Source organism: Dromiciops gliroides, chromosome 3 (genome assembly GCF_019393635.1).
Source record: "Dromiciops gliroides isolate mDroGli1 chromosome 3, mDroGli1.pri, whole genome shotgun sequence".
Classification (NCBI taxonomy): Eukaryota; Metazoa; Chordata; class Mammalia; order Microbiotheria; family Microbiotheriidae; genus Dromiciops; species Dromiciops gliroides.
In genome coordinates this window covers 79,669,119-79,686,251 of record NC_057863.1, presented here as the reverse complement: position 1 = coordinate 79,686,251, position 17,133 = coordinate 79,669,119, and the positions used below count along the sequence as shown (strand labels likewise).

At 37.2% G+C, this 17,133-nt stretch overlaps 1 protein-coding gene across 33 annotated transcripts in view; it reads left to right on the top strand.

Moving 5' to 3' along the window:
• MAP2 (microtubule associated protein 2) overlaps positions 1-17,133 on the top strand; it is a 374,226-nt gene that overhangs the window by 318,598 nt on the left and 38,495 nt on the right. For 9 of the 33 annotated variants that reach the window (XM_043992400.1, XM_043992420.1, XM_043992390.1 and 6 more), the window contains 4 exons: positions 6,283-6,540; positions 8,744-12,529; positions 12,754-12,960; positions 13,133-13,267. The exons of 3 other annotated variants lie outside the window; for them this stretch is intronic. In XM_043992400.1, the coding sequence (XP_043848335.1) occupies positions 6,283-6,540; positions 8,744-12,529; positions 12,754-12,960; positions 13,133-13,267 (4,386 nt within the window). The remainder of the gene's footprint in view (positions 1-6,282; positions 6,541-8,743; positions 12,530-12,753; positions 12,961-13,132; positions 13,268-17,133) is intronic. 21 more of the 33 variants (XM_043992416.1, XM_043992413.1, XM_043992405.1 and 18 more) reach the window with 8 other exon arrangements.

The window sequence follows — 17,133 nt, the reverse complement described above, 5'->3', positions numbered from 1 at the left end:
GGAAAAGTCACTTAACTTCTCCAAATTTCATTTTCTTCATTTATAAACTGAAAGATTTGGACGAGATATTTTTAAGGTTCTTTCAAGAACAAACAAAATAGGACAGAATCTGTGATGTCTGCTACTATATCATACTATCGATGCTATTAGGTATTACTCATTTTCATATTCTCATGGAAAATTCCGTATTTAAGAAATTCAAATGTGTTTAAGTTGATAAATTTATATGTTGCTACATGTGGAGCAGAAAGAAGGAGGTGGTATTTAGGGCTGAGTATACCTAGGATACCTAATTAGATCAAACTAGAAAAAACCTTGTCTTTGTGAATGGGAAATTCTAAATAAGAATGAGTAGATAAGGCAATAAACATAAAAAAAAAGATTTCATTAAAACACACAGACATGGACACATGCCTATATCATACTCACAGTTAGTAGTATGAATAATTGGTCAGTTCTTTGACCCTTTTTCAGTTGAGGTTACGTGCAATTTGGGCACATAATGATTCCTTTTGGGACAAATGGACAACAAGAATATAATAAATGGTTTGATAGAAATTTGGGGATCATTCTAAATTATTTAATCATTTGTCAAATACGGACAGTATGTTTTATAGAATAATGGTTTAAAACTATTACCCTAAAATGTCTATAAACCTTGATTCCTAAGGTAACTTCCAGGTCTAAAGTTTTATTAATCTATGTTCTTGAGACCAACAAAAGAAATTTGTCTTAATAGGCTGTGAAAAGAAATATAGAGCTGGGTTTTCACCATCCTCATTATCTTTTTTAAAACCACACTTTCAGCAACATACCCATCTTTGAAAATGTCTCTTTTAAGTCAGTAAATTTTGGAGGGAGACTGAAGAACTCTTTAAAGGAAAATGCAAATTCTATTCAATGTAAAATTCTCTCTCTGGTTACAGTGGCCCCACAAAGTCATCTTTCCAGGTGTCCTTAAATTCAAGATGCTATAATATTCAGGGGTTATATATTGCTTCCTTATTGTCCTCAGTCCACCGGGAAATAGTTTTTTCCAGCCAATGGGATGACTAGGGTCCTTATATACCTTTAAATGTAAGGAGTGAGTTAAATGTAGGTGAGAATATAATTACATATTTTTTAATTGTCCTCTTCAAATATAATATATAGCCTCTATTTCACAGCAAGCAAATACTTAGTTTAAATATATATTTGAAAAACTATCCGATTGGTTGAAAAACTCATGCAATATAAAGTTTGTTGATTTTTTCCCTAGTGAAATTAGATCCATACATGGCATTTTTCAAGAAATTGCAGGGTGAGGGCTTCATTCTCCTTTTTTTACATCTACTCAATGCAGTTTAACTGGTCAATCAACAATAATTTATTAAGTGCTTACCTTACTGTATACCAGATATTGGACTAAGCTCTGGGGGTACCAAGAAAGGCAAAAACAAGGGACGGAAGTCAGAATTCATTCCTTCCTTCATTTAACCTACTTTATCTAATGGATTCTGAAAATATAGCATCTGGCTAATTTCTGCAATGAATGGTTCAGAAGAGGTGGAAGTAGGTGGGTTTTTTTAAATTTTTTTTGCAACTTGTGTAGCAGAAGAATACAAAAATCCCAAAGGTAAACCATCATTTGTGGAGAACAAAAAAGGATGGTTTGTGCTGGTGGTATTTGGCTGAACACCAATGACCCTGTAATCATATATACCAATTATAAGAAGATTAAAACCACAGTGGGGGAGGACTACTGCTTCCACCAATCAGGATTTACTGCAAACCAGGATAGAAAAGAGAAGAGACAAGATAAAAAAGAAAATATATCAAATTTAGGTTATCATCAAATTATTTTGATCATACTTATGTGATTCACATTTAGTCAAATTGAAGGGGGAAAGCTCATCTTATTCTACTTTTATTTACTGAACCCTTTTCCAAGGAAGAGAAAATAGTGTGTTTGGACAGGAATCAAAGGCGCTTACAGAGAAATTTAATGGGACATAGGCAGTAGAGTGCAGGAATAATAGAAGCTATAAAACATAGGTGATGTTAGCATTATGATGAACTAAAAATAATATGCATAGTAAAGTTTTAAACAGAAGTCAACTAATTAGAATCCCTGAATGATTGGAGAAAGAAACAAATCCCAAAAAAAGCAAGTTTATATAAGAGAGGTGTTCAAAAATACCAGTTCCCAGACACCAGTGAGGATTCAAGACCATCTTTTCTATTATATGCTTCTAACAATCACATTTAGTGAGGATAAATGTCCAAACTAGTGACCTCAAGGCACTACACCAACCTCAATTATCCTGGAAAAATTCATCATGTTCTCTGAGCCCTCCTTATTGAGACAAGGCATGGGGACTGATATTCTTAGAATCAGTTTTGAATGTTTCATTTTCAACAAGCTTTCCTACAAAATGGAATTTCTGGCTAACCTAAATTAGAATAAGCAACATGCCTAGTTTCCTGAGCATTTCATTTAATTTCAATATTATATAGTATTCCAAATAAGAAAAGTTTTGCCCTTACTTTGTCACCTATTTTTAACAACTTTCTTTTTTGTAGCTGATGAAATTTACACATTTGTAAATGTGAGAAGATTGAAAATTGCTTTCTCCCTAAGGAAATGGTGGATTAATTTTTCTAGTGCTGTGTTTCCATTCCAATGTTTCTATGGTTGTTTGGGCTTATTTGAAGAGATGATATAGAAGACTTCTGAAATGTACTAAGGCTGCACACTGCCTGTGACTCATATAGATCAATCAATGGCAATAAAATTGTCAAAAGGAATAAGTTGAATTCACTGGATATTGAAGCATGAAACATTCATCTCTTCCCACTCTTCATTGGCTCTGGCCTGGCTGATTTCCATCCATTCATCCCACCCTGTTGCTTCCATGGATCTCTCTGTCCCTGTGCATGCATCCATCCTGTCCTGTCTTATCTTGTGTCTGTCTGTCTTGTCTAGTTCTCCCTGCAGTTTCTTCCGTGTGTCTGTTTGTAGATGAAGGGGCTGAGGATAAAGTGGGACCTCTGCCTGCCACCAGCGGGGAGAGGCGTAAGCTCCTAGCCCCCTCCATTTCAGTGTCTGTGCCCGATGATGACCCTTACAATTCAGATGAGGAGTACTATGAGCATCCCTTGTTCAGCTCAGAGTGGACTGACTCTGGTATGCTCCCCAGTGCCAACACGCAGCTGGCAGAGGCCCTGTTGAGCCATGACAAAGGTGAACCAAGCATGGTCCCTTTCTGCTCCTCCTCCCTGCCCTGAAACCTTGACCACATTCATCATGTTACATGTGCTTTCATGTTGGGGAGGCAATAAAGACAACCTGTTTTTTCCACATGGAAAAGAAGTCCTTGTGTAGGTCAGACTCACCACTTTCTTAGAGGGAGAATGAATATATTCTTCCTTTTTCTTGAAAAGGAAGAGCAAAGAATGAGGTGAGAGGTTAATTCTGGGATAAATCTTTCCCACCATCTATTAATAGATAAACAAAGGAGTATACACATTTCACTTCTTGTATAGGCTAACAAAGGTATATATGGTTCTTATATTCTTCTGCTCAGGCACATAGCTTCTTTGGAACATAATCCAAAAAATAATGGGTTCTTCTTTTAACTATGTGCTAAGTTTGAGATGCATACGCTAATAATTTGGGGAAATTCTAGTCTTTTGGGGCAGAATTGATTATGTGACTTTGATTCTTTCCTATGTACCATCTACCTGTATTCAGAAACTGGAAAGGAAATCACTTTGTAGCTCTGTTGAGGTAGCTATGTGGCATAGTGGATTCCAGAGTCAAAATGTCATGGGTTCAAATCCTGCCTCAGACATCTACCAGCTGTGTGACCCTGGGCAACTTCCCTTAGCTGTCAAATAGGGATAAATATATAACCATCTCAAAGGATTACTGTGAGGATCAAATATCTCACATACAAATAATTTGCAACTTGGGCAAATGTCAATTGTTTTACAGAATTTAAATTGCTATATATTTGTTAGCCATGATGATTATTGTTATTTATTTTTAATTGGCTCTGTTGAGATGGAATGAGATGAGGCACACAGTTAATTATATAGTAACAATTTAGTAGATACCATGAAGGAAAACCAATAATTCTTCTTCAGTCTTAAGACAAACATTACTCTGGCCATTGGAAAAGACAAGGATGTGTGACTATAATATTAAGAAATGCAGTTGTAAATAATCCTACTATTGTGAATAACAACTGAGTGCCCTATATCATACAACCTAGTATCTTATACCCTACAGTCTGGTATCTATAACCTACAGTGAATATGCCAACCTTTTTTGAAATTAAAATATACTAGTGCCAATCCTAATCTGATAAAGGACTCTATATTTCTAAGGAAAAAAATCAATCTTCCAATGGTATCCAGAAGATAAAACAGTAAAAGGAAGAAAAGTATGTGACTCAAGTGAAGAATGAATGGGATAGAACAAATAAATGTGTTTCATGTAAAATGGGAACCAAAGAAATTTAAATGGATTTTTTAAAACTTTAATTATACCTCACGTTGAATCCAGTCTGGTAGCAGAGAAGATATAACACTAAAATTCTTTTAACTTGATCACAGAAATCAATTACTTTATACCATCATGAAAGGGTAATTTTAATGAATATGGTAAGGTAGACTCCAAAAGGCAAAAATACCACTTTGAGAAATAAGCTCCCAAAGTAAAAATGTCAATTTGATTAAATATTAATGTGGTAAATTTGTGGATCTAGCTATATCAGTAATAATTTTTATATCAGAAATAAAATGTAAAAAAAATCACATTTTATTGTAACAATTTCAATTCTTCAAATTGTTCTTAAAACTAAAGGTCATGTAATATTTCCAATATAACTCTCCCATTGAGATTTAATTCAACTTGAAAAACATTTCACTACAATTAAAGTATTTCATTAATGTGAATATTTTCATCCAATTTCTCTTCTTTTACCTTTCAAGTGTAAATGGAAAAAGCAAATGGATAAAACATTTTATTGGATTTGAGAATTTGTTATTATTATTTAAAATGTAAATGCCTGTACTATAACCTGGTGATTTTTAAAAGGTCCTCCTAGGATATGTGAGACATCATCTTATTTTGCCTTCTGAGACCTTTTGATACAAAATCCTAAAGACCAGTGCTTATTTTTTTAAAGTGTACACATTTTCCCCATTCTTCTGAATTCAAGGGGAAGTATACAAGTGGTGTTATTTATGTCAGGAGTTCCATTAATGTGATAGAAACTGTACACAAGAAACAGGTTCTACAAAATAATATGAGTTTATGTTTTTCCCTAGCCATATTTTCTAAAATGTTTGGGTCCTTACTTGAAATTTTTCATTTTCTCCCACATATCATAGAGAATGAAAGGGATAACTGTGGAACATTTTGCACTAAAAATGGTGAGGGGGGTGGGATTAGACCTGCGATTTCATTAACATACAGAATTCTCAAATGAGGAGACTCCCTCTATCTACCAAAGCAAGTTGGCACCTTCTTTACCATGTATTGTCATGGAGAATTGTCTTGAGCACTGATAAAATCCTTGCATAGGGTCACACTGTCAATATGTCAGAGTTAGGTCTTAAACCCAGGTATTCCAAGCTTCAAGGTTAATTCCCACTTACTAGCCTATGCTGCTTCTTGTACCATAGAAACATCAAATAAATTCTAGTAAGTATTGGTGGATTTTACAGTAAGGCAACCAAAGCACTTGATTTCTGTCTTTTTTCCCCTCCAAGAAAAATTGTCCTTTAAAGGTTTATTTTGTTAGGGCTCTCTTCAAAACTGTAATCAATTCTTATGTAGAGACTTCCTACATTGGAAAAAACAGCACATAACTAACAATTGCAGCGCTTTTCTGAGTACATCAATACTGCTACATTTCACAATCATCTGTTAACAAGTACCACCATCTCTTATTTCCAGCAAATATTCAACATATTTTCAACCTATAGCCATTTCTGCTAAGGAAAAATTGAGCAATAAAACTTTCAGCTCACAATTTTCACAATAAATGGCATTTCAAGAAATTAAATCACATTATCATTAAGTGAATGTGTACTATAACATAGCAACCAGTAAATAATGTATCTTTCACCATAAGATTAAATTGTACATCCTGATGATAGAAGAAAGTCCACTTGAGGTTGCCATTATGTCATGGAGATGGAGCTGAAAGTGTTATTTGTATAAGAACTGTGTTGAATGTTGTACTGTGTATTGTCTGAAGTCTTGATGTCAACATCTTTTTCATCCCTAAGAAGAAGAAACAGTAGAGGGTCCAATGACTGAGGAAGCGAAACCTGCTGCTCTTCCTGAAAAAGAATGGGGCAAAGAGTGTGGGCCTACTAAGTCCTCAGACCAACCAAAGGGCCTCAGTGAGGTCCAAGTGGATTCTAGTTCGAAAGCCAAAATAGTTCCTGAAGAAAGTGTTTCCACTGGGGGACCACTTGAGAAAAGTATAAAAGTGGTCCAGGAAGTGTCTCTGGATATAAAAACACCTTTCTCTTCTGGGGAAGGTGTGTCTTCTTTAGGATTTGCATGTGTTTGCTTATGAATAGGCTATTTTATAGCTTTTCCAACTTGGCATTTTCTCAAAGCTGTTCCATCTCTTATTCTCATTCTTATAGTGCTCCAGTTGTTACGCTTAAAGAATACAAAGCTTGTATTTGCATTGGTGCCACATGACCGCATGGTTTCCTGCTGCTGCACCAGATTCCTGATTTTACTTTGCTATGATACAATATGCTTTGCAGCCAGGCTGATAATGTCACCTGAGTGCTTCTCCCTTCCCCATCTCAGATGTTTGCCAGTCACATTGCTAATATGTGTACACTTTTATTTTATTTTATTTTATTTTTAAATTTTTGGTGCAGAGATTCATCTGCTTTTCTTTCAAAAACTAGGTCTGTTGACTTAGACAGTGATACCAAAGGCTTAAACTATAGACGTGTTTTTGTTTGCAGTGCAGTGTGCTGTATTTTTATGCTTTAGTGCATTCTGGTTTAGTTTTCTTTGAGCTACTGCTGATGCTTCTTGTGTCATATCCCTTCCATTTATTGCAGCCCATCCCCTTTAGTCATTTCCAAATTTCTTGAGTTTTCATCCATCTGACCTTTATTAGAAGTTCATAAAGTATTTCTTTTCTATTGTTACAACAGGATACACAAGTACTTAAGGTAATGATGTTCCCAAACACTTTGTTTATGAGAGACGGTTGAATTTAATTCTTCTTCCCCAAACTTTACAAAGTACAGGGTATCCCAAAAGTCTTAGTCTATTTTTAAGCTTTAATAGCTATTAGCTAATAGCTATTAAAGTTTAAAACTGCAATAAAACTCTTGGACCAGTCTGTAATTCCATTCGGTCCAATTGGTACATAGACCTTAAGCCACAAGTGGAACATGGTGGTACACACCTGTAGTCAGCCCCTACTGCCAGGTAGGCTGAAGGTGGTGGATCACTTCACTTCAAAAATCCTGAGCTCAAACAGAGCTAAAGCCAATCCATTATCAACACCAAGTTCAGTACCAATCTGGTCATCTCTTAAGAGCTGAGCTCCTCAGGCTGCCTAATAAAGGAGTGAATTGTTCCAGGTCAGAAAAACAGCAGGTTAAAGCTTCCATACTGATCCATACTGGGATTGGGCCTATGAGTAACTGCTAAATTTCCAGCCTGAGTGAGATAAGGACAATCTCCAAAAAAATAAAAAATAAAAAAAAGTCAAAAGTTCTCTGACTAGTCATCACAGCCACAAGAAATCTATTATGATACATTGAGGTTTTTTTGAGGCTATCAAAAGGCAAAAATTCCTCAGTTTTTGGAATTCCACCATGTGAGTTGTCCAAAACCTAAGGAAAGAGATATCTTAGAACTGACATTTATTTTAATTTTCTTAGTTTAAGTATACAGCTCTTCAATCTTTATTACTTGGTTTAAAAAAAGCATTTCATTGATAAGACTGTGATACAAAGTATTTTTAAATATTCAACAGATGTTGAACCATAAACAGAATTGAGATTTTTAACAGATGCCAAATTAAATTATTCCCATATTTCTTATGTCTTTTTCATGGCATAGCTTATAAATAACTGGTTGACAGCAATATCAGTTATTTCCTTATAAATGTGAAATATTCAATTATATTTTAAGAGTCAAATCAATGCTATATTGCTTAGTTTGGGTTTTGGTGTTTTGGTTTTTTTTAAATGAGCTCAATGTCTAATAGAAACACTTATTCTTGAAGTAGTCACAACCCTATCTTGTATGGAAGTAATCAGTCTTCTGACTATAACCTGTTATTTTAATTGGTATTGAGAAAACTAATACAAAAAGTTGGTGGAAATCAATACCTTTCTCTGTCCAGCCCTTAAAGTTGATTGTGCCCTCCGTGGCTTGCTAGATAAAGATTTTTTTTTAATTTGAAATGTGTATCTAGGGGCAAATGCACATTTTACTCATTTAAAACATATTTCTCTTACAGACTTGCAGGGTGAGAAATCCCACCCAGATAATTATAGGTAGAGCCCATACCAGCAATAGTAAACATGCATCTTAGGCTTACCATTTTCATACTGATTTGTAAATAATGTGCCTGCATGTTTCCATGTGTTTTTTTCTTTTTACCCTCCCATCCATTAGTCATGTGAAAGAATGATTTTAAGCTGTTTGCCTAAATGCACTGTGTATGATTTGTTTAAAAAAGCAACCGAATTACTTCAGATTTACTTACAGCCTCGAAGATGGAGTTCCATGAACAACAGGGCACTGGCTCTCTCACAGTTGAACCATTAGACAAGAAGGAAAAAGAATCTGGGAAAGAAAGTAAGCCTGCTGAATTGCCGAAACATGATGCCTTAGTCACCCAGCCAGCACAACCTGCAACTGTAGACAAAAAGGACGTACTTGGCAAAGAAGATGGGAAGGTACCTCTCACTCCATTTGAACAGACTTTTGGGGAAGAACTAGAGTATATGCAGCAGAAAAGTGAACCAATCCCTGCCAAACTTGATGTGGTCCTTCCTACAGCAACTGTATTTCAGAAAGAGCAAAAAGACTTGTCCATTGAAGTACCCAAGGATGAATGGAGTACCTACAGCCAATTATCTCCTGGCCCTCTTGCATCCATGAAAGAACGCTACGAAGTTCAAGAAATCCCAAAATGGGAAGGGAAAAAACTAGACTCTCCAAAGCCAACTCCCTTTGGAAGTGTGAGCTTTCCTTTACCTTCTGAACCTAAAGCTGATTTGTCAGATGTCACTCAAGATAAACTTGTTTCCAAAGCACCAGAGACACTGAAGTCAGAAGATAAAAAGCCTAAGGAAGAGTCTAGTGACCTACAGGTTGCCAAAGAGATTCCAAAGGATGAACAAATCCATATGGAAAAACCCTTAAAAGCAGGGGAAACAACAGCTACAATGGAAGTTACACCACCCAAAGAAGCTGACAAACCAACTCTAGCAGAAAGTCCCATTAAGAAAATGTTCAATGTTGAGGAAGAAAAGGATGTAATAAAGCAAGAAAGTGAGCAGAAAAAAGAGCCTTGTACATCCAGTGGGCAGAAGTCTACTTTATTTGACAGTGAACTTCTTCCAAAACCAGAAGAGAAAAACATTCCTGAAAAGAAAACTATGCCAAAAGAAGGTGAGCCCCAAAAGGTATTAGATGAAGAAATGGGCATCATCAGTGTCTCAACAGAGAAAACAGTCCAAAAGGAAGACAAGAAAGACCAAAAGCCTCCCGTTGATGATTTAAAACATGATTCATTCCCTAGAGGCCTAGAGCAAGTCTTCCCATGTGCAGCCACAACCTCAAAAATGCTAGATAAAGCCCCTGACGAACTAGGTCTCCTCAGTGAAAAGAGTGCAACCAAGGAACTATTTCAAGAGGAAGTTGCTGATAAAGACATTGAGGCCCATAAGGCAGGGGTTGCAACCTCTCTCGATTATGATAGGCAGCTGGACGAAGACAAATCTGGAATGTCAAAGTACTTTGAAACCTCTACATTGAAAGAAGAAACCACAAAGAGCATCCAGTCTGGCAGTGATTACTATGAATTGAGTGATACAAAAGAAAGCATCTATGAATCCTATGATACAGTTTCACCTATACATAAAAGTTCTGAAAAGGAATTTTACCCAGGAAAGGAGCAGCAACCCGCTCCCATCTTAGAAGGGGGATACAGTACCCTTGTACAGAGTTATCCAGCTGACCTGCCCGAGGAGCCTAGCTCTCCCCAAGAAAGGATGTTCACCATTGATCCAAAAGTTTATGGAGAAAAACGAGACCTTCACAGTAAAAATAAGGATGATTTGACACTTAGCCGGAGTTTAGGACTTGGCGGTAGATCTGCTATAGAACAGAGAAGCATGTCGATCAATTTACCCATGTCTTGCCTGGATTCCATAGCCCTTGGGTTCAACTTTGGTCGGGGACATGATCTCTCTCCACTGGCTTCCGATATTCTGACTAATACTAGCGGGAGCATGGACGAAGGGGATGATTACCTCCCAGCCACAACTCCTGCCCTGGAGAAAGCTCCTTGTTTTCCAATAGAAAGCAAAGAGGAAGAAGAACAATTGGAGGAAGAGAAAGTGACCAGAGCAGAAAACATCCAGGTAGAATCATTGTGTGAGTCGCCTTTCCCGGCCAAAGATTATTATAAAAATGGGTCTGTGATGGCCCCTGACCTGCCCGAAATGTTGGATCTAGCAGGCACAAGGTCCAGGCTAGCCTCTGTGAGTGCAGATGCCGAGGTGGGAAGGAGGAAATCGGTACCATCAGAGACGCTACTTGAAGAGAGCAGCACTGGCTTGACTACTCTGACGGATGAAAACCACGTTGTGGCAAAAGCAGATAGTCAACTGGAGGATCTGGGTTACTGTGTTTTCAATAAATATACAGTTCCTCTACCATCACCTGTCCAGGACAGTGAGAACTTATCAGGTGAAAGTGGCTCCTTCTATGAGGGTTCTGATGACAAGATGCGAAGAGATTTGGCCACAGATCTCTCACTGATTGAAGTGAAATTGGCAGCAGCTGGAAGAGTCAAGGAAGAGTTTAGTAGCGAGGGAGAGCCCATCTCTGGTGATAAGCCAGGTCTTGATAAGGAGTCTGATCACGAAAGGAAGAGTAATGATAAATTGGACACTGTACTAGAAAAGAGTGAAGAACACATTGAATCCAAAGAAATGCTGCTTCTGGAAGAAAAAGAACACCCCATCAAAGTACCAGAGGGAGTGGATAAAGTTGAAGCATTTGGAACAGGAATGACCTTTGAACAAGTATTTGGAAAAGAGCCCATCAAACCGAAAGATGCTCCTATTTTCATAAGTGAAAAGGCAGAAAAGAGTCTTAGTTCAGTGCCAGAGGTGGCTGAGGCAGAACCATCCCCTAAAGCAGACCATGGATTGGATGCTGCTGCCAAGAAAGCTGAGCAGAGTCAACCCGATGCTAAGATCAGTGACTTTGGGCAAGCTGCTTTGGGACTGGGAGGAGATACCGAGAAAGGAACAGAACTTCATGCCCAGGCCGATCAACAGGACAGGACCCAATTAGCCAAACCTTCTGAGGCAGACACATTTGAGCCCAGCCACCTGAAAGAGAGCAGCAAGGTTTCTGAGACAGAAGTCAAAGAAAAAGTGGCCAAGCCTGACCTGGTACACCAGGAAGCAGTAGATAAAGAGGAATCCTATGAGTCAAGTGGGGAACCTGATCACACTCCAGAGAGTTTGACTATGGAGTCCTTGAAACCTGATGAGGGCAAGAAAGAAGTGACCCCAGAAGTAGCTGTACTGGAGGAAGACATCACAATCAAATTGTCAACAGAAGAGCCTCCAACCGCGACTGATTCAAAGAGTTGTGTAGTAAAGACTGAGGAGACTCCTATCCAGATGGAGCAAGTTCAGCGGCCAAAAGAAGAAATCAAGGAAACTCCAGACATCTCCATCACTCCCTCAGAAGTCATCGAACCATTGCTGCAAGGGATTGTATCTGAACCAGAGGAGGCTCAGAGGGAAGAAGAGGAAGAAATTGAAGCCCGGGGAGAATCTGATAAACTGCTTTTCCGCTCGGAAACTCTCCAGATAACAGACTTGAGTGTTCCAGCTGTCAAAGAGGAATTGGTGGAGTTGGGCGCAGCAGAAATGCCTGAGTATAAGGGAGTGATTGAGTCTGTGGTGACCATTGAGGATGACTTCATCACCGTAGTGCAGACCACAACAGATGAAGGGGAAACAGGTTCCCACAGTGTGCGTTTTGCTGCACTAGAGCAGCCAGAGGTGGAAAGGAGGCCATCTCCCCCTGAAGAAGAAGAAGAGCCCCAAATAGAAGAATCTGCAGAAGCACTTGGAGAACCCAAAGAGGGCTCCCCTGAGGCCCCTGCTTCTCCAGAAAAGGAAGAAGTTGGCTTTTCTGAATACAAGACAGAAACATATGATGATTATAAAGATGAGACAACCATCGATGACTCCATCATGGATGCTGACAGCCTCTGGGTGGATACTCAAGGTGTGCATTATCCTTTATTTCTTATTTCTTGTTGCCTAACAAAACTTAATAACCTAATGGACAAAAATTATAAATGTCCAGTATCCCAAATAGTTATAAATACCCTAACATGTTAAAGTATCCCTATATTTCTTTTTTTAAAAAACCCCAAGGACCTTTGATGTCCCTTACTAATTTCTGATGTTGCTGTTGTTTTGTTGTTATAATTTCCTTTGATCCCACAGATGATGATAGAAGCATCATGACAGAGCAGTTAGAGACTGTTCCCAAAGAAGAGAAAGCAGAGAAGGAAGTTCGGAGACCATCTCTCGATAAACATAGGAAAGAAAAACCCTTTAAAACTGGGAGAGGCAGAATTTCCACTCCTGAAAGAAAAATAGCTAAAAAGGAACCTAGCACAGTCTCCAGAGATGAAGTGAGAAGGAAAAAAGGTTCATTTAACAATCATTATTATTTATTTTTTTTACGTATGCCAAGTACTTCAAGGTTACTGTTTTGTGGCCAGTACAGTGGTAACTTGAATAATTTATCAGATTTTATTCAGTTTTATTGAACTTGTTAATTTTTTCCTGATTGTGTGCTTTTGTGTTTTCTTATCCATAGCAGTTTATAAGAAGGCTGAACTTGGTAAAAAAACAGAAGTTCAGGCCCACTCTCCCTCCAGGAAAATCATTTTAAAACCTGCTATCAAATATACTAGACCAACTCATCTCTCCTGCGTTAAGCGGAAAACCACAGGTGACTGTGTTCAATTCTGCAATGTGGCTGGCAAACATAGACACCTATCTTTTTTTTTTCAATCCCATTACCTTAGCAGCTTCTTCATCTTATTTTTTCTTCTGAGACCCTACAGTGTCATAAATAATATTGCTATTAAGCGTGTTGTATCATTGTTTTGTTTTGTTTTCCCCCCCAGACAGAAGTCATTATCACATACATGCTTGTCATGCTCAGACATTTCAGTGCGTGAGTGTATCCTAGCGTTGTGTTTGACTGTTGATGTCGTACGGATCTTGCTTTCCATTCTGTGTGTTCTGGTGGGGAAATGGTGACAACTTTCACCATGGTATACATCTCCATTTATTTTGATTTCCTTTTTCCCCATGCCTAAAACCATATGTATTTCTCATATTTTCTACATCAGCACTGCCAAATCTGTTACTGATGTTGATGAATTTCATTTAAAACCACCAAGAGAATCTGAGGGTTTATTAAATGAAAACAAAAGAGAAAAATTATGGTAAATTTAAGTGGCACTGTGTGATTTGAAAAAATGCTATTGCGTTGGAGAGAAAGAAAATAGAAGGAAAACGGGAGGGTATTATAATCTCAGCCAATTTTATTTCTCAGGAATCCAAAATTAGCAAGACTTTCCATTCAAGAGCACTGCATTTTCGGGCCTGATGCTTTGAAATCAGGATAAAGAAACATGATGGGTCTACCCAGTGAAGTTTACCTGCAGAGTCAGCACATACAACTAACTCTAAGAAAGAACTGGTTTTCCATGGCCTTCTGAGCCTGGGAAGCATGTCTGTTTTTACTACCTCCTTATTTGTCTTTATTATGTGAAGTCCCATAATCTATATCACTAAGTGTTGGAAAGGTAGGGGATGAAATATCATACTGCAATAATAGATGGGAACCCATATAACTCCTTGGATCCTAAAGCATAATTGTGCATATCATAGGTGAACTATAGATATAAGATGATGCTACACTATCTAATTTTGTATTGTGCTTTTATCATTTTAACTTTTATTAGCTGGCAGGCATATAGACTATATGAGATACCAGATGTCCAAAGCAATTAGAAAAGAATTCCCTTTTCTTTCATTCCAAACCACAAATGTCCCTCAATAAACTTTTAGAGGGTTTTTCTCTGAAGGTTTATAATAGCTCAAATAATGAATAGTCTTAGAATCTGTTTGATTGTGAGGTATCTTTGACATCCTCTAAAGTACAAGGTATTTCATGAGCTACTTTTTCCTTATAGGAGTTAGTAGATATGCTTCCTTTCAGGCCCTGTGTGGCTAGGGCATATTTGGGGAATAAGTGTTTATAATTACATGTGGACCCGATAGTAAAGCTTAGAATTTAGGGTTTCAGTATTATAAGGACTATGGGGAATTGGGGAACTAAATGGGTCATTAGGAATCCTGCATCATTAAATTACCGTTTTAGGTTTTCAGCACCTTCCAATTTGATATTTCTTCTAATTAGGTAGACAGGTGGCTAAATTGAGTCACCTGGGCTTGGGAACATGTAGCATACAAGCTTTATCACCTCATATACTGTCCTGTCAAGGACTGTATGATTTTATCAGATCTAATCAGAGAAGTTTGAATTGTGAGTGAGGTCTTTTTTGTCTGTTTATTCTGTCTAGAGCTAAGTAATCAGTGCTACTAATACTCATATACCCCTAAGTTTTAAAAAGTCCCAAAGAAGGAAATGAGCTACTAGCTTTGCCTCATGTTTGGTATTCGTTTTATGTGATCTATTAGGCACTGATATGCATCCACTTGTCATTTTCTCTGTGCATGACAGGGTAGGCTTTTATAAAAAGGATGGGTAGTAGTGTGAAGTAATAGGATAACTCAGTCTCCTTGGATTGTCACGCCAGAAAAAGGATACATTTCTCACTATTAACAAAAATCTAATCATTGTAAAAATAATAGTGGTTTGTGTTTCCCATTTTAGGATCATTTTCTTACTTCAAGAAAGAAAACAGCATTAGTTTCCCTCGTAAAACATTATGGATAGTTTTAAAAGAAATATTTAAGATTTAGTGGGGGAAAGATTATGATTTACCTCTTCCTTAGGCATAAGAGTTTTCATTCTCTCCCATATGGTTACACACTCAACATTCCAAGGACCAATTTTGTGTGGCATAAAACTACAACTTGGGAAACATTTCTTTTATGAAACAGTAGAAAACTGGAGTCATTGGTGCATAAAGGAAAACTCACCATTTAATTTTTCAAATTTTATTTTTAAAATTAAATGTATTAGATAATTTAGGAACATCCTTCACCTAACCAAAATTAACATTCTTTTTTTAATAGTTAGATGAATTCATGATCTACTGATGGGTGTAATCCCTCAGCCCAACCCCTTTTGCTTATCAGGTTTTATTTTTTAGCCATGACTTTCATTAAATCCTTATAAGAGGAAGAACCTTAGGAGCAACCTAAGGGGCTAGAGGCCTTCCTCTGATTCTTTTAATATTTTGTGGATACTAGGGTGCAATGTTCAGGTTATCCAGCCACTATTTTTGATCATCACTACATAACTGGAAACTAAGCTAGCCTAAAACAATAGATATAACATGCAAATCACTTTTCAAAGCAAAATTTATCTAAGTCTCATTGATTTAAAATCTGTGAAACCAAAGCATAAAAGTAGAAAGGTACTTTTTTGCCCCTTGGAAGAGTTAATTCATAAGTTGTTGGAATAACCTTCAAACAAAAGGAATCCTTACACTATCTTGACAATTTTATCAGTAATCAACGATTCAACATTAGAATCACGAATTGTGAAACAATCCTGTTAGCAGATGAGTCAAAGGAATAGAAAAAAATTCTTTTTAAATTGAGCTTTCTTTTTTAATGAAAGAGAAAAGGGAAATAAAGAAGCGAGGTCAATGGGGGAGAGGGGAATGACTATAAGAAAGTTTGTTTCATTATCTAAACATTTACTCCAATGTCTATGCTACCATCTACTAGCGTGAACATGTAAGATATTACTATCATTGTTACTAATATCCCAAAAGTTACAGGGAATAGAATGTACAATTCATTACCTTGAGACCTGAAGGAAATCACTTCATATTATTAAATTGCACCACTGTGACCCTAGCATTAAATCTGTTTGTTTGGTCATTGTTGTTATTGTTATTGTTGTTATTGTTGTTTGATTTGGGAAGAGCTCAAGGGACACTTTATTTGAATTTTTTCAAAGCCACGAGGTATTGATTGCAGGGTTGTTCAATTCATATGAAGTTGTGGGATCAGGTAAGTCATCAACAGAAAGTCTGTTGTAAAATTGCATAAGAAAGATTGAAGTTTAAAAATCAAAGAGACATGTGACACCAGCGGGGGGAAAAAAACACAAAAAAACAGCAGTAACAGATGTGGTCAAAACAACGCAGGGAGTGCATGTTTAGAACGCATCCTGCTTTACATCCTGAACTTTTAAAATGTCTCTCTTCTTTTCTCCCCTTTCTAAGTTATCCCCACCCTCTATCCCCTTCTATTTTGGACATTTTCAAGTCAAACAAAATGTTTTATGTGTATACATACATATATGTATATATATACAAATATTGGGAATTGAAAGGCTGAGGAATGGTTGGGGTAAGCCAATATTGACAGGTTTCATGGGAAGTGACAAAGATTTCTGAGGACATGGTAAAATCTTACAGACCCAGATTACGAACCGGGGATCTTTAATGAGTCCTAATGATGTGCATTATCATTTTAATAAGCTATAATTTTTTCTTTGCTACCACCATGATAAAACAAAACCTCTGAGTAAATGACCATCTGAATTATTACATAAATCTTGGGTTGTGTAAGAAATTAGGGTTCCCAAATATTCATGGGGAA